Genomic DNA, 18,921 nt, shown 5'->3' on the forward strand with positions numbered 1-18,921 from the left:
TACTGCCTTGAAAAACTGGCTGTTAGAGCAGTGCTTTTACACGGTAGAAGAATTCTTAAAAAAGAGTTCTTGTAGATTTTTTGTGTATGGAAATGCAATGTAAATGGTTTAAAGATAGAAATGAAATATTTACTGTTAAATAACATGTCTCCAAAATTAATTTTATGATTTACAATTATATATATAGTGTATTTTTGCATGTCAATTGTATTTGACGAAATGTGCCATTGCTCTTTTGTATTGTAACATCCTTATGTACCACATTTAAAGCAAAATAAAATAATTCTAATTCTAATTCTAAAGATATATTTTTTGCTTAAGTAGCGTGACAATGAGGTCACCACTCAGCTTATGGCTGTGTTTGTGATGTGAGTCACAGACAGCGCAGATTTTCAGTGGTGACCCAACTAAACGAGTACTAAATAATACAAAATTTCATATTTTTTTACGATTTTTGCTGCTTTTTTCACGTTTTCGTAACAATAGTCAACGACAATATGATAAATAATTTACCAGGGTTCCATAAATGTACAAGAGGTTGCGACTCACATTAGACACTCTCGGCGGGGCTCTGGAACTCTGCGAGCGCGTGTATGGGCGAGGGCTGTTTCTTCTGCGAGCCGCGCCGCACCTTGGCGCGGACCTCCTCCGGCTTCTCCGGCCTGATGAGCGGCTTCTTCTCCGGGGCCTTCATGCGCCACACTACGATTGGCGACTGGAAGAATTAAGTTCAGTTAGAGAGAGTGACTTTAGACCCATAGTCATATAATAGCCACTTTTACACACACACTCTATCGCGTATGAAACAAAAACCGCACGTGAAAGAGCGAGCGTGTAAGGAGAAAGGAAAGAGCACGCGCCGCGCTCATGTGTCCGCGCCCGCGAAGAACATCGCTCTCTCGGAGCGCGCTGCGCACCCGCGCGTATTACTGTACGATACTAAGAACGTGCGATACAGTGTGTGTGTAAAGGCGGCTATTGTGACCATTTTAATTACTGCGCAACAGATTTGATTAAAACACTGATAAAAATGTTTTAAAAGAAAATAAATATAAATAAGTGATTGTTTTTCAAATATATAAAAATCATGAAATGTAATGAAAACATTGAATATATGAAAATATCTAAGAAATAAATGTAAAAACTAAAATGTAAGTGATTTGTTATTTCAGTATTCACTTCTCACGCAAGTGATCGAGAGCTGAACAATGAGTGTTCCAAGTGATGTGTTATAAATAATGATCACGTTGTTATAACGATGAAGGAACACATCGTGAACAATGTCATGTGTGAGAGTGGTTTAAACAGTTGTTGTAGTAATGTAAAGTGTCACTTGATCACTGTGATGTACTTAAGGTCTAAGACCTCTCTCGTTATGAGAGGAGACCTATACCCAGCAGTAATACGATAACCAAATCAATATATTTTCTTGGTTAATATTATGATAGCCGAGTGGTATAAGTTGACACTTCCCACGCAAGTGGTCGCAGATTCGAAGTTATGTGTGTGTTAGAAATAATAAGCTTAATACATTTATTGAGGGCATGCAAAGTTCCCAACCCGCACTTGGTCAGCGTGGTGGACTCAAGACCTAACCCTTCCCTCATTACGGGAGGAGACCCTTGCCCAGCTGTGGGACAGTAATGGGTTAAACTTTTATGTATAATATTTATATGCATTATTTGATTGGAACAATATACCGCAAGATGCATTTCAAAACAACGTGATATTAAGCACATGCTTTACTTACTAAGCTCTAAGTAGCGAAGCGAAGGCGTGGCGATTTACATTATTAACTTTAGATCATTATAATTCAAATTAAAAGTATCCTTTATTTCGTAAACTTCGTACAAAGTACTTGAAATAGTCATATATTGTATTGCTTTTGTCCGATTCGGAAAAGCAGGTTGCTCGTGAGAAGAAATGGCAAGAAACTCATGGCTTGCTCTTTTAAAATGTCAATATATAAATGTAAGAATGAGATTGATTTTTTTGTTTCACTTGAAAGTAGCTAAATCAATTTGAAAAAAAGTCGCTAAGTAATGTATGTATTGTAAACGCAAAACTCGGAAATTATAAGTCCAATTTAAATTTATTTTTACTTATATACAAGAGCAGTGATAGCCGAGTGGTATAAGTTGGCACCTCCCACGCAAGTGGTCGCAGGTTCGAACCCGAGGCAACACACCAATGACTTTTCGAAGTTATGTGTGTATTAGAAATAATTATCACATGCTCCAACGGTGAAGGAAAACATCGTGAGGAAACCTTGCATGCCTAAAATTTGTTTAATACATTTATTGAGGGCATGCGAAGTCCCCAACCCGCACTTGGCCAGCGTGGTGGACTCAAGGCCTAACCCCTCCCTCATTACGGGAGGAGACCCTTGCCCAGCAGTGGGACATTAATGGGTTAAAATTATTTTTTATTTTTATATACAAAACATAATTATCTCCGATTTCAAAATGCTTGTTATTATCTAGGATACATTAAATAACTGCTAAAGTTTCTAACTGATATTCGCTTCGCCACGCCTTCGCTTCGCTCTATGTTAGAATAGCTTAATAACTACAAACTCACATAGTTCTGTTCCCAGCCGAGCGTAATATAAATAATAGCGTCAATATTATTAATATACTAGTATTATTATTTAATAATTGACAAGAATTGATAAAACAATTTATTATAAACTAATAGAATATACTTACAAATTATTTTTTTATTGGTCACACAGTCTTTATTAATATTATAATGTGTTTTTTTTGTCCTTTTCTCACGTCCAAATAACTAGACCGATTTGGATAAAATTTGGCGAGATTATAGATTATATCCCGAAGAAGGACAACTAAACCATGCGGGCACAACCACGGTTTTAAGTTAGTAATGAAAGCAAGATTTTTTAAAAATTTAAATATTATTATTATTCGCTGGTCTCTGCCTACCCCTATGGAAAGAAGGTATGATTTTATGTATGTATGTTACATGTTAAATTATATTATTTTATCAATTCTTGTCTCATTGAAGCCATTCTAGCTCAAATCTTAAATACTATACTAAATTAGGTTAATTATATATTTCGAATACCACTTTTTACGCATTCAATGCAGCAGGGTATCCCAATATTTTCACGACAAACGTACGAAAATTACTATGACAACTTTGCCTGTATACTTTCTTTACATTGCACAATAATAATTGCGGTTTAATCTATACTAATATATTAAAGCTGAAGAGTTTGTTTGTTTGATTGTTTGTTTGTTTGAACGCGGTAATCTCAGGAACTACTGGTTCGATTTGAAAATTCTTTCAGTGTTAGATAGTCCATTTATCGAGGAAGGTTATAGGCTGTATATCATCACGCTACTACCAATAGGAGCAGAGTACCCGTGAAAAATGTTACAAAAACGGGGAGAAATTTCACCCATTCTCTCTTATTTGACGCAAGCGAAGTTGCGCGGGTCAGCTAGTGTAGCCATATAATGCAAATGTATGCAATTTTCAAGTAGTGTGGTAAAGCAACCGTTGGCGCGGTTATTCCATAGATCGGTGACCGCAAAGTGGTTTTTGAACTTAGTAGTGAATAAATTTATTGTCTTATTTGTGCCCTGCAAAGGCACACATGGCATGTTTGGGCAATGTTGAAAATAACTGGCAAAGTTGTTATAGCGCGGCAAAATTGTCAATTATTGTCGTTATATTTAGCTTACTTGTACGCCAGTTTTTAATGCATGTAAGAAGCCTTACCAAACCTTTTAGCCCACTTTATCCCAACGCTGGGCATAATATAAGCAGCTTATAAGCTTTTCGTTCATATTTCATAGCTAAGCCAATCCATATTCGCAATACTTTAACGGTTTTCAATAACATACCTTGAGATAAGGATAGGATACTACAGATTAGCTGCTAATCTATACTAATATTATAAAGCTGAAGAGTTTGTTTGTTTGTTTGAACGCGCTAATCTCAGGAACTACTGGTCCGATTTGAAAAATTCTTTCAGTGTTAAATAGTCCATTTATCGAGGAAGGCTATAGGCTATATATCATCACGCTACGACCAATAGGAGCAGAGTACCAGTAAAAAATGTTACAAAATCGGGGAAATATTTCACCCATTCTCTCTTTTGTGACGCAAGCGAAGTTGCGCGGGTCAGCTAGTGAGTAATAATGAGGCCTTTTCGATTAAGTTTTCGATATATTTTTAACCAAGCTATAGTATCAAATCCTTTACTAAAGATTGTTTATTGAAAACGACCATTAATTCATGCATTTTTATATTTTCTTTTTTCCTTTAGTTTTGCTTTAGTCACGCTAATTACTGCCGGAAAATGTATAATAATAATGTCCTCCTAGCCGATATCCGGCTGCGGCGGTCAGTTTCAATTAAACTGACCATCAGGACTTTGTTTATAGTGTCCAAGTGTGTGTACAATACACAGATACACTCTATATTACGTCACTCTTATAGTCCGGTAAGACGGATAACCGACTCGACCAGTGAGAGGTCAGGCGTAGGACCGACGGCTTTACGTGATCTGCACAGAGGTCTAAGACCTGAACTTCCTGACTCCGGGCAATCTCTGGCAACTTCTCAACAGAAAATCTCAGAAAAGACTTTTTGGCCCGACTCAGGATTTGAACCCGAGGCCTTTTGCGCAGCGGTCGCATACACTACCGACCGCGCCGCAGAGGCAGTCAAAAAGTCATTGTAATCAAAATGCTGAACATTTGGCCAGCTTTCTAGTTCTACGAGGATGTTGGTATTTTACAAATATCCTTAATTATAATTTTTTTTTTATTTTTTATAAAAGACAACTCCCGCACTAAGAATTGCTCTTGTGTCGCGGGGACTTTAACAAACATACAAACAACGGACACAAAGCACAACCAGACCCGAAACAATTATTTGTGGATCGCACAAATAATTGTCCCGTGTGGGAATCGAACCCACTACCTCCCGTTGCCGTGGTATCGGCGTGGCGACCTAAACCACTGCGCCACGGAGGCAGTCAAAAATATCCATACTAATATTATAAATGCGAAAGTAACTCTGTCTGTCTGTCTGTCTGTCTGTCTGCTACTCAATCACGCCTAAACTACTGAACCAATTTGCATGAAATTTGGTATGGAGATAGTTTGATACCCGAGAAAGGACATAGGCTACTTTTTACTTCGGGAAAATGACGCATTTCCCGGGAAAATTCAGGTTTCGCCACCGAAGTCGCGAATAATCAATATTATAATGACATTGAATTAACAAAATTCCGTTGTCATGGCAACAGTTTTAACGGCAGATATGCTTTAGCGCGAGTTATATGAGATATAAATAATTTTGAGAATATTTTTCGTGAAAAAAAGCATATTTTGTTGTTAAAGAATAATTAAGCTTTGTATTAGTAAAAAAAATCATTCACGCGAGCGGAGCCGCACGGGTCAGCTAGTAAAAATATAAATAATACTCACAGCGATGGTTCCCTGTCGCGTATACTTAGTAGAGGCGACGTATGAAGCCTTCACGGTGAGAACGACGGCGTTCATCAAGTTCTTAGCCGCTTGGATCAAAGATGTCGCGCTGTCCAACTGGAAATAAAGTTATTAGTTAGAAAATACACTTTATTGGGACTTTTACCAATATACAAAGCATAACAATAAAACCACACATGAAAAAAACATTTTTGATGAATTACACAAATATTTGTTTCGTGTGGGTATCAAACTCTATAAATATTTGTGTAATTAATTCATCAAAATTGTTTTTTTTCACGTGTGGTTTTATTGTTATGCTTTGTATGTTTGTAAATGTCCCAAGAATTTATTGTTTTTTTTATTTATTGTTTTAAAAAGACAGCTCTCGCACTGATTGCTCTTGTGTTGCGGGGACTTACTTACTTACGGGGACAAACAAACAAACAATGGACACAAAGTAAAACCAGACATGAAAAAAACATTCACGAATTACACAAATATTTGTTTCATGTGGAAATCGAAACCACGACCTCCCGACGCAATCAATGATAGTAGGGTGGGAGGCAGACAAACTAAGATATACCAACACATAAATAAATTGTTTTCATTTTATAAAACATATAAATATAAACAATATCAGAAAACAACTTAAAACCTATATTTTTTTTAACAAAAATACCATTTTCAACAAATCTAGACATCGGAAAATCTTAGCATTCTCCCGTATAGAGACAATATAGAAACCATGACCGAAACCAGCAATTCAGACTTCACATGATCTAGTTTTATAGGTATACGTTCTTAGTTTGTTATATGTTAAAAACACCCAGTTGGTGAAACTCTATACAAACATATTTCATAATCCAGACACCGGGACAAAACAGACAAAAACCAGTCACCCAGACATTTTGACATAAACAGACTAACAATAGCCACTTTGGCTATAATCAGCTAGACAACGACTTAACTCGGCTATAATCAGTCACTTGGACAAAATATTAGGTCGGGGAAAAAGTCTTTTCGCATTATAGTATATATGAACTTGTAATAAAATCTTTTCTCTACACAAAAAAGCTCGATATTTGGGTACCTCACGAGCTCACTGAAAGAAACCTAATGAACCGTGTACTCATTTGTGATTCTTGAAGCCAAAGAGATTTCATTACTAGTTCATACATACTATAATGCGAAAAGACTTTTTCCCCGACCTAATATACGAAGTTCTTTATAACCAGCGTCTGGGACAACACAATCCAGCGTTAACCAGCCACCGAGACTCACCCTACTAACGACCAGCTGTCCAGAATCATTCTGACTGTCTTCCTTCACCTTACTCGTTATTTCAGCCTATAATATTAGTATGTTATAATTTGACAACTTTGTAGAGAGCCTTAGCGTGTATCTATCTAAATTATGATTCTTTTTTTTTATAAAGACAACTCCCGCAATAATAATTGCTTTTGTGTCGCGGGGACTTGTACAACCAGACCCTTAACAACTATTTGTGGATCGCACAAACAATTGCTCCGTGTGGGAATCGAACCCACGACCTGTCGGCCCAATGGTAGTGGCATGGCGACCATAACCACTGCACAACGGAGACGGAATTAAAAATTCGGTAAATTCCCGGTGTCCACCCCCTGCTTGTCCACCCCGGGTGGACAGAGACACAAATCATTTAAAAAGTTCTCGGTGGCCACCCCGGGTGGACAAAGACACGAGTTTCATATTACCACTCTCGATGTCCACCGCCGGTGGACAAAGCCACTGCTTAAATAAACATTCTCAATGTCCACGCTTGCTGGAATTGGGTGTAAATAATTATAACAAAATTAATTAAGTAGGTACATAGTTACAATAGATAGTGTACCTACTTCTATTTTCCCTAGAGATGTTGATTATATATGATTAAACTATAATACTAATGAATGATTTGTGTCTCTGTCCACCCGGGGTGGACAAGCAGGGGGTGGACACCGGGAATATACCAAAAATTCTTTGTATTTCTAAAATAAAGTATCTGTATGAAACAGGTCACCGTCAGCTGTATAAGACGTGTCACTGATGTTATAAATTCTGTATGTTGTATACCTCCAGCCGCGAACCTTGTATACAACACTCTCTACTAAGTTGGAATGTTGTAGTCAACCTAATGTCAAAGTAGTGTAAGTGTTTGTGGTGAACTGTTGTTATGTTAAACAACAAGCGTGACTTGTATCACGGAGACGCTCAGCTCAAACACTGCACCTACGTCTATGTAATGTACAAGTTAACACACTGATCGTTTACCCACCGGTGAGCGATACTAGCTGTCAGTTAGTTAAGTAAAATAGGATTAATTGAGGTTAATTTACCATCACGCCTGTTATATAAAAAGAGCTACGGGAAGAGACAATTGCCCAGCTGCAGGCCAATAATATTCTCACTCACTTACCAGATTCTTTCCACTAGAGGGCCAGTAACGCAGTCCCACTTTGGGGACTAACGAAATTTTTGCCCACTAGTAAGCCAAAACATACTCAAATAGTGGACTAGTCTAACGATCGCCCAGCAATGGGCCATTATTTCCTAAATCCCGATTTCTGAAGCACTTTTAGTGGTAGTTTATCTATTCAATAGCGTTTAAGCTCATATAAACATGACAGTTTGAATAGATAAACTACCGCTAAATGTACCTCAGAAACTGAGTATAAGTGGACTAACCCACTCATTTGCCCAGCAGTGGGGCAGTAGCAACGTCTCACTGCATCAACGTGGTGGCTACGCCGACACATTTATCCAGTAGTGGGACATTGACATGCCGCTCCATTTAATCACCACTTCATTCATTATCTTTTCATCTTTATTTAGCCACCACGGCTTAGCCCACAATTTTGCCCAGCAGTGGGCAGTCCCAACGTCTCTTTAGATCAACGTGGTAGCTTAGCCCACACATTTGCCCAGCAATGACCCATAAATTCACTTAGTGGGCAAGATCACAATTTTGCCCAACAGTGGGACAGTACTCACCCCACTAACGATGAGTTCACCGGAGATGTTCTGTACGTCAGCCTTCACTTTACTAGTGATTTGAATCTGGTGACAATATAACGCTATACGCTGCAAGTAGGCCAGTAAGTCTTGTTTCGTAGATGATTCGGGACACTGCAACAAACAAACATACGTTTAGTTTAATAGATAGCTTACTTTTTATAGAAAGTCGGGTAAAACAAGTTATTTAGTATACTTGCGATGGCAAATCGAAAAGATAAACCATAGTTTTGAAAACAAACGACTGTTTCAGAGGCCCACTATGAATATAAATAAATAAATATCATTGGACAACTCACACACAGTCATCTGATTCCAAACTAAGCAGACCTTGTACTGTAACCAAATAACTAATAATCATACTTATATTCTTGTAAATACATACTTATATAGATACATTAACAACCAGGCTCAGAACAGATACTTGTGCTCATCACACAAAGATTCGTCCCGGGTGGTATTCGAACCCACCAAACGCGGAGTGTCCACTTTAACCACTGCGCCAAACGTGTAGTGGTTTTTTTTTTTTTTTTTTTTTTAATAACCCGTATCTGTCCCACTGCAGGGCAAGGGTCTCCTCCCGAACGAGGGGGAGGGGTTAGGCCTTGAGTCCACCACGCTGGCCAAGTGCGGGTTGGGGACTTTGCATGCCCTCAATAAATGTATTAAACAAATTTTAGGCATGCAAGGTTTCCTCACGATGTTTTCCTTCACCGTTAGAGCAAGTGATAATTATTTCTAATACACACATAACTTCGAAAAGTCATTGGTGTGTTGCCTCGGATTCGAACCTGCGACCACTTGCGTGGGAGGTGCCAACTTAAACCACTCGGCTATCACTGCCCTGTGTAGTGGTTAGTATAAAAATATTGTCTCACCTGTTCAGCTATCTCTCGTGTGAGTTTGTCCAGTTTGGTGCCAGCCTCAGAGATCTTCTTGGCTGCGTTGATGACGTCCATTGTCGTTTTGAGAGGGCCGCGACCTCTGTAAGGAAATGTTATATTATCATGACGGTGTCATGCTTGGTAACGTATTGAGGTTAAGTAACTGCAGGTTATGAAAGTCAGCTACGAACGTGGATAAAATATTCTTAATTAATAACCAGTTATGAACGGAGAAAAAAAAAACATTTTCGTAGCTGGTTATATTAAATGGTTACGAATACGACAATTTGATTCTGTTTTCATAACTGATTATGAAGCAAGAAAAAAAATCCACGTTCGTAACTGGTTATCAAAGATCAGTTACGAACGTGGACTAAAGGACATTATGTACGGTGTAACTGAGTCATTCCCGAAACTAAACGTAACTTTTTCATGCTCGGTAATAACATCAAAGTTTAGTATAGTCAATAGTGTCTTACTTGGTAACAAGACTCACACTCAGAAACGCACCTAGCAAAGTCTGTATTAAGAATATTACAACGTGTATATAGCGGCTGTAGACACTTAAAGTCATGCCCGGGAACGCTGTGTCATACTCGGCGACGTTGTGTCACGCTCGGCAACCTTAGAAGTAATAGTCGGCGTCACTCACCTAGTAAAGTCAGTCATCTCGAGCATGATCATGCACATGTGTTTGGCGAGCATGATGATGTCATTGCCGGCGTCGTCCCACTTGGCGACCTCGTTGTCGAACGTCATCTTCTCACGACGGAACAGCTCCACTTGTTGGAGAATCTTGCGCTTGTCTTACAGCTTACAACACTATATTATACGCTCTCAGCTACGCTCAGTCACTTACCTGCTGACGTAGGTCGCTGATATTACGTGTCATGCTCACACGCCCGTGTCATACTAGAAAATGCTTCCATACCTAGTGAAGTCAGTAGTTTCAAACAGTACCCCGCGTCAGCATCGGTAACTCAATGCCATGCTCGGGAACACTAGGTCATGTCCGGGAACGATTTGTCACGCTCGGGAACGCTATGTTGGAGACATGCTCGGCAACCTTAGAAGTAACAGTCGGCGTCACTCACCTAGTAAAGTCAGTCATCTCGAGCATGATCATGCACATGTGTTTGGCGAGCATGATGATGTCGTTCCCGGCGTCGTCCCACTTGGCGACCTCGTTGTCGAACGTCATTTTCTCACGACGGAACAGCTCCACTTGTTGGAGAATCTTGCGCTTGTCTTCCTCAGTCATTTTACGCATGGCTTCCTGATAAATTAAAAATAATTGAATTGAGAACCTCCTCCTTTTTTTTGAAGTCGGTTAGTAAAAGTGTAGTTACGTCGCAGTTTCGCATTTTCGTTGGTATCAAATAAGTGTCTAATAATATGTTACAGCCTGTAATAATTACAATTTCAGCATTATTAACATAAAAAATTAGACGTCCTGAGCATTTTAGCTGAATTCTTTAAGAGTACAGATTCTATATTTTATCGTCAACTACTCAATTTTAGCGTCACATTCACAGTATAGAAATAAGTGTCTGATATGTATGATTGGTTCTACTAGATCAGTGGTTCCCATCACTGAAAAATGTATAATAGAACAGAAAAACCTTTTTGGCTCCAGGATTCGAACCCAAGACAAAATCAAGTGACACTTTACATTACTACAACAACTGTTTAAACAACGCTCACATGACATTGCTCACGATGTTTTCCTTCATCGTTCGTACTTACCCTAGCGTTAGTGATTCCACTGATGTCAGGATACTCGTCCACACCGTGTTCCCCGGTGTGGGCGCTTGCTGAAATTATTTATATACGTTTATTTTATGTATAAAGAGCTAATGCCAAGTTTCTGAGCACATTTAGCGGTAGTTTATCTTTCTTTATTCGATTTTCGTTTATTCAATTGTGTATTTTTATATGAGTTTAAACGCTATTGAATAGATAAACTACTGTGAAATGTACCTCAGAAACCGAGGGTAAGACCGTGTCGAGAAGGAGCGTATTAGCCGCGATTCTTTCGTGCGTATTTCGCGCAAACGTTCTGTCCACAAAAAGAATTAGCTTCGCGCGTATTTTTAACTCGCGTTAAGCTTGTGGTCGCGATGTATGGGCTAATATTTCAGTAACGAGCGAATCGATTCGCAGCGAATTTTCCCTTTCTGGACACCGTCTAATGGCATGAGCAATGCGACGTGAAAACATGCCAAATAACTTTCAAGTCAAAATATACTTTTGTAAGTAAAAATACACCTGATAAGTAACTTATTGACTGTTAAATCATATCGTTTCGGGCAACCTGGTTTCTCATGAAAAAACGACAAGACATTTACAAACTGCTTTATATTATAGACTAGCTTTTACCCGCGACTTCGTCCGCCATCTGAATTTTCCCATGGAAATGCGTCATTGTTCTGCTTTTCGTAAACGCTATTTCTGAGGCAAAAATTGTGTCGTTCTTTTTTGTGTAAGGTTTTAAACTACTTTTATATTAAGTTTTCCACTATAAAGTAAGTCTTAACATTCAGACACAAAGTTATTTGACAAGTGTTTTATATAGGACTGTTTGTTAAAACAGTGTGTGTTGCGTCGCATGGCTCTTATAGATAGATGTCTTTACTAAACACAAAGCATGCTACCTAATTGCTAGCAGTTACAAAATATATGAAAATGTATTGACATGCATTTATTACCCATGGTTTAGCTATGAAACATAAAACATAATTTGATGAGCTAATTAAATTAATTACCGTGATGTTTTTACCCTATTAAATTAAAGTAAGTTTAGATTTTGAAATTGTCCCATACACTATTTCTGTTGTCATACAAATTAAAATTCGAAATACTAAAAAACAAGAAAATAATACTAGCCTAACAATATATCATCATGACCCCACTATTAATTAACATTACCCTACTATATATCATCATGACCCCACTATTTCTTAACATTACCCTACAATATATCATCATGACCCCACTATTTCTTAACATTACCCTACAATATATCATCATGACCCCACTATTTCTTAACATTACCCTACAATATATCATCATGACCCCACTATTTCTTAACATTACCCTACAATATATCATCATGACCCCACTATTTCTTAACATTACCCTACAATATATCATCATGACCCCACTATTTCTTAACATTACCCTACAAAATATCATCATGACCCCACCATTTCTTAACATTACCCTACTATATATCAACATGACCCCACTATTTCACAACATTACCCTACAATATCACTTTACAACCCCACTATTTTTTAACATTACCCTAATATATATTACCTACTTATTACCTCACTATTACTAGTAATTATCCTACAATATTTCATCATGACCACATTATTACTCAGTCTACCTCCTACCTTCAAACGACTACTCGCATAGCCTACTAGTCTCAATGATCATATCTTCAACTTACCTCAAAACTTCTCGACTTTACCCTTCAATTTCTCAATCTTATCCCTTACATCAAAAGCCCGTATTACTCACATCGGCTCCTAGTCTCCATGGTCATGTCTTCAACTTACTCCACAATATCTTAACTTTACCCCATTTTTGCTAATTGACTTACAATTTTTCAACCTTACCCTTTGCATCAAAAGCCCGCATAACTCACATCGGCTCCTAGTCTCAACAATATCTCAATTTTACCCTCTACTATTTCGACTTTACCCTACAATTTTTCAACCTTACCCCATACACTAAAAAGCCCGCACTACTCACATCGGCTCCTAGTCTCAACAATATCTTAACTTTACCCTATTTTTGCTCATTACCCTACAATTTCTCAACCTTACCCCTTACATGAAAAGCCCATATTACTCACATCGGCTCCTAGTCTCAACAATATCTTAACTTTACCCTATTTTTCCACCTTACCCCTTACATGAAAAGCCCGTATTACTCACATCGGCTCCTAGTCTCAACAATATCTTAACTTTACCCTATTTTTCCACCTTACCCCTTACATGAAAAGCCCGTATTACTCACATCGGCTCCTAGTCTCAACAATATCTTAACTTTACCCTATTTTTCCACCTTACCCCTTACATGAAAAGCCCGTATTACTCACATCGGCTCCTAGTCTCAACAATATCTTAACTTTACCCTATTTTTCCACCTTACCCCTTACATGAAAAGCCCGTATTACTCACATCGGCTCCTAGTCTCAACAATATCTTAACTTTACCCTATTTTTCCACCTTACCCCTTACATGAAAAGCCCGTATTACTCACATCGGCTCCTAGTCTCAACAATATCTCAATTTTACCCTTCTTTTTTGCTCACTACCTTACAATATCTCCACCTTAACCCATACATTGAAAAGCCCGTATTACTCACCTCGGCTCTTAGTCTCAACAATATCTTAATTTTACCCTATTTTTGCTCATTACCCTACATTTTTTTTTGCTTTACCCTATTTTTCCACCTTACCCTATACATCAAAAGCCCGTACTACTCACATCGGCTCCTAGTCTCCATGGTCATGTCTTCAACCGGCTCAAACTCCGTGTCGGTGTCGAGATCGTCGCTCGTCTGAAGTTAGTCACACATGCAAGCAAACAATCACATGAAGCATGCAACACTAGCGCGATATGGGCTTTGTCCTAATGGACAACTTGTACGGCGGCCAGTTTCATTGAAAATAGCCGGAGTTATAGTAGTGGCTCATGGCTAGTTATTTTAAATGGAATTTACAAACAAAACCCACGGATAAAACGACACATGACAAATTAACACAATCACATTAGAAGTGATTTTGAGTGAATTACAATTTGTTTCTTAATTATATGAAAAAATGGATAAGTAATTACCATATCATTAGAAAAATAATCAATGCAGATTGACGCAAAATAATATTATGCGGACGTAAATGGAAGGGCTAGTAGGGGACGCCCGAGAAAGACATACACAGATCATATCGGTGATGTGTTGTAAAAAGGTCAGGTGCTTCTCGTAACCGGCGGTCCTGTATGACAACATGTATGTATGTGAATGAAGCAATGGAAGTTTGTAAGGATAGTACCAAGTGGCGTTCTCTGGTCTCTGCCCACCCCTATGAGGAAAAAGGCATGATTCTGTATATGTGTAGTAATTATATACATAATATCCTGACGGTTATACCCGAATGTATAGACAAGTGTATGAAATACACACGCCACTTACAATGTTAGATCATGTAATAGACGGGCAAGCTTAAACAGGACACTATACTTAGAGAAATTGAGGCGCTCATAGCCAGTTGCGCTCACCGGTCGGTAAACGATCTGTGGGCTAAGCAACCGTTGGCGCGGTCATTCTATAGATGGGTGACCGCATAGTGGTATTTGAACTGAGCATCTCCGTACTTTAGAGGGCACGTAAAAAGTCGGTCCCGGTTGTTGTCAATTAAGATAACAGTCGTTAAGTCATGTCAAAGGCCTTTCGTGCGGCTTGAACAACTTTGACACTAGGTAGACCACTAACCATACGATAGATAAACTAAAAGAAAAAGTTGTAAATCGCTCAAAATTAAATCATCTTTGAGCAGTTTCACGGGGCGTTGCATCTGAGAGTTTTAAAGGAGTCTAACACCAAAGTCACTGACCTACCGACATGAGTACTTGAAAAAAAAGAAATGCTGACATTTTATGTTATGTGTCGGTAGATCGACGACTTTGGGGTAGAGACTATAATATACTGTAGTATAATAAAGTATACAGAAAATGCACTAAGTATAATGTATACTTGCACTTTTCCGTAAAGAGCTATTTCTATAACAAATACCACAGGACCACAAGCCATTAACTTAAAAGAGAACATTGCCAAGCATAATTTTTATAAATTATAATAAATAATTTTGTTTATTTCCAAAGTAAATTATCTGTATCAAACCTTCAGCTGCATAAGCCTTTAGCTGATGCTTTAAATTCAGATTTTCGTATGCCTGCGCAAGCCTGCAAGGCTCTGTCTATCAAGTTGTTCAACTATACTTTGATAACCCTCGATGGACGCTCGTGAAACTGCTCTTAAAATCTAGCATAGCAGTTAAAACCCTACATCGACAACACAATGATACCAGGCACACATGAACAATAAGGAGCTTATCGTATGCTCTCACATTTGCTGCGAGTCTCCAGGGTATAGTGCTCGTCTAGTTCCACATCTTCAGGGTCTAGCTCCTCCTCATCCTATATCATAAACCATCAACTATAAGCCTTATCATAGTAGAAATAACGTCCATTATCAAATGACAACATTTTTCTGCAGCTGAAAAAAAATCTTACAAGTACCAGGAGGTCATGGATAATGAGGAGCTTCAATCTGGTTTCTCTCTGAGAGGTTATCTTACCGTAACGTAGTTAAGAGATAAAGAGAAGTTTGGGAGAATGGTGCAAGGAAAAGGTGGGGGTGGATAATTTGGTCTGGAAGATATTCAAGAGCTAAGCCCCGAATAAAAACTGAGCACTACAATTAGTAGCTTATTATCGGAAAAGAGAAAAGATCAACATTTCCGAATATATCTGCTGAAATAAAATAATAATTTAGTAATAGTATATGTTTCATACATACTATAATGCGAAAAAACTTTTCCCCGACCTCATATTAAATTATGCTTACAACAACGTTCGTAATTAAGCCAACGTATATACAGATGTTAAGGTCGAAGGTCAAAGGTCACAAGGTCAAAGGTCACAAGGTCAACTCACTCTGTTCATAAGCACAGCACGCCTGATCTCCCTGACGGCATCGTACACAAGTCTCGAGGCGTCTATAAAGTCGTTCTCGTCGAGAGCAGCGCCGGCGCCGCCGCCCAGCGCGGACACTGCCGCGTCGACGCGCACGCCGAATTTTGACATCACTGGAACAAAGAGAAAAGGTTTATTGTAGTATGAATGAATTAGCCATAATATAGCTTAGGTAATCGATCTGTGGGTAAAGCAACCGTCGCAAGGTCGTTTTATAGATGGGTGAGGCATAGTGGTATTTGAACTGAGCGTCTCCCTGCTTCGGAGAGCTCGTAAAAAGTCGGTCCTGTTTGGTGTCTACTAAGATAACAGTCGTTAAGCCATGTCAAAGGCCTTCGGGCGGCTTGAACAATTTTGACACTAGGTTGACCACTAACCATACGATAAGAAGAAGATTGAGAACCTTCTCCTTTTTTGAAATCGATTAAAAAGCCGAATTAGAATATTGATTGGCTACTCCAAAATCGAACTCGAGACTTAACTGGTTTAAGTCACCTCGCCACTACCAGTGCATCGAGAGGTTCGATTCCCACACGGAATAAATATTTGTGCGATCCACATATAATTGTTTCGGGTTTGGTTGTACTTTGTGTCCGTTGTTTTGTATGTTTGTAAAAGTTCTCGCGATACAAGAGCAATTCTTAATGAGGGAGAAGTCTTTTGGACTTTTTCTAACCAAAAAAAAATTCTGGTGCTCCGCTCCTATAGGTCGAGATGTTATATAGCCTTCCTCAATAAATAGGCTACCCAACAGAAAAATAATTTATCAATTCGAACCAGTAGTTTGCTGAGATCAGCGCGATCAACCAAACTAAATAACTTGTTTGTTTCCAAACATCAGGTATAGATGTGAAAAACTGCCAAAAACAAGGGAAAACCATGGCAAATTATTAGTACACTACTAATATTATAAATGTGAAGGTTTGTGAGAATATATGTATGTATGTATGGATGTTTGTTACTCTTTCACACAAATACTACTGAACCGATTACGATGATTTTTTTTCTTTCTTTTTTTATATAAATTTGGTATGTATATTTAAATTTGGTATATAGGTAGCTGAAGACCCAGAATAACACATAGGCTACTTTTTATACCGGAGTTCCCGAGGGGTCGGGATACACGGGAAGGGTTTACACGCGGCCCATGCCGCGGGTCTCTAATACAAAATAAATCTGTATATTTGTAAATACAGGTAGTTTTTGAAGTGCGAGTTTAATCTCAAACACACAAACACACAGAAATTAACGTAACCTTGTAGATACAAATATTGTTTATGTTAATACATTATTTACTTTACTAATTCTATGTGTAATATTTGTATATAGGGTTGTCAACAACCCGCGCGGCGACTCTCGTGAAAATCCATACTTATGTATTGCTCTAAAAAAAAAAAGTTTTTTCTTCCAGAAACATATAACGGGAAAGGTTTTGAATCTAAAATTGTTAAATTAATTATATTATTTATTTAGTGTTTATAAGATGATGACTTCTTTCATTAGATAATACGGCTGACTTAGCTCATAACCATTATTAACTCATAACACCATGTAATTCGATCGAAACGTCGGGTAAACAAATAACAAATAAGGAATCCTAAAATATATATTTTTTTAGAAACACTCAATGCTAAAAACAAAAAATGCTGGTGCTGTAGTTTTAACGGGATTAAAATTTCAAACGGGGATGGGAACAGTGGGATTATATTGTACTACACTCGGTCGAAGTCAGGCCGAGCCACTAGTTCAAAAATAAATAATATTCATTTATGAAAGTCCAACACGTCTCCTTTTTCATTACGCGATCCTTGCCCAGCAGTGGGACATTAATGGGTTAAATTTATTTATTATCCGTTTATGAAATGTCTCGTGCGTGGCAGCCCTACGTCAAAGCTCACAGGGTCACGGTTAATGACGCAACTTGTGTACATCATTACTAAGCGTCGTTACCTTATAATATAATATGTAAACAACTATCCCACTGCTGGGCTAGTGGACATAATGTATAAGGCACAAAACACAGGACAAACGATAATGTATTAGATCAATAAGGTATTTCACTACTGGGTTCTTAAGTAGGCATTAAACGCTGGTAAATAGTTGTTATAGTAGGTTCGATTCCCACACAAAACAAGGATCTAGGTAATTCACAAATAGGGGCATCGTGTCTGGCTGTGCTATGAGTCCATTGTTTGTAAAAGTTACTGTTGTATTTAATACATAAGTCTATCTATTTCTCTTTAGGACGGAGCTGAAACATAAGCTACGTTTTCTCTCAATAATCAACCCCTAAGCGCCTGAATTAGGGGATGAAAATATGTGTTAATCTAATTTTAATTTAGGTTAGGTAGTAGACTATAATACTATGTAAGTACATATGTGCAAATCTATACTAACATTATAAAGCTGAAGAGTTTGCTTGTTTGAACGCGCTAATCTCAGGAACTACTGGTCCGACTTGAACAATTATTTCAGTGTTAAATAGCTCATTTATTGAGGAAGGCTATAGGCTATTATATCATCACGCTACGACCAATTAGAGCAGAGTACCAGTAAAAAATGTTACAAAAACGGGGAAAATTCTGACCTATTCTCTCTTATGTGACGCAAGCGAAGTTGCGCGGGTCAGCTATCGTGATATAAGATCTTTTTTAATGTAACTTATTAAGCAATAAATTATTTGAATTTATTACGGGAGGAGATCCTTGCCCAGCCGTGGGTTATATTGGTTATTTTTTTTTTACATAAATTTATATGGCTACCATAAGTAAAGT

General features: G+C 38.1%; 1 protein-coding gene across 3 annotated transcripts in view; it reads right to left on the minus strand.

Moving 5' to 3' along the window:
- alpha-Cat (catenin alpha) overlaps nt 1-18,921 on the minus strand; it is a 71,958-nt gene that overhangs the window by 7,993 nt on the left and 45,044 nt on the right. Inside the window, exons 17-25 of one of the 3 annotated variants that reach the window (XM_076133738.1) lie at nt 16,109-16,260; nt 15,520-15,589; nt 11,126-11,193; nt 10,474-10,655; nt 9,374-9,479; nt 8,475-8,609; nt 6,747-6,812; nt 5,463-5,579; nt 550-715 (exon numbers count right to left, since the gene is read on the minus strand). In XM_076133738.1, coding sequence (XP_075989853.1) covers nt 551-715; nt 5,463-5,579; nt 6,747-6,812; nt 8,475-8,609; nt 9,374-9,479; nt 10,474-10,655; nt 11,126-11,193; nt 15,520-15,589; nt 16,109-16,260 — 1,061 coding nt within the window. In that variant the 3' untranslated portion in view covers nt 550. Of the gene's footprint in view, nt 1-549; nt 716-5,462; nt 5,580-6,746; nt 6,813-8,474; nt 8,610-9,373; nt 9,480-10,473; nt 10,656-11,125; nt 11,194-13,882; nt 13,956-15,519; nt 15,590-16,108; nt 16,261-18,921 lie in introns of all 3 variants that reach the window. The other 2 variants (XM_076133739.1, XM_076133740.1) reach the window with 2 other exon arrangements.

The sequence above is a fragment of the Anticarsia gemmatalis genome, chromosome 30 (assembly GCF_050436995.1).
Source record: "Anticarsia gemmatalis isolate Benzon Research Colony breed Stoneville strain chromosome 30, ilAntGemm2 primary, whole genome shotgun sequence".
Classification (NCBI taxonomy): domain Eukaryota; kingdom Metazoa; phylum Arthropoda; class Insecta; order Lepidoptera; family Erebidae; genus Anticarsia; species Anticarsia gemmatalis.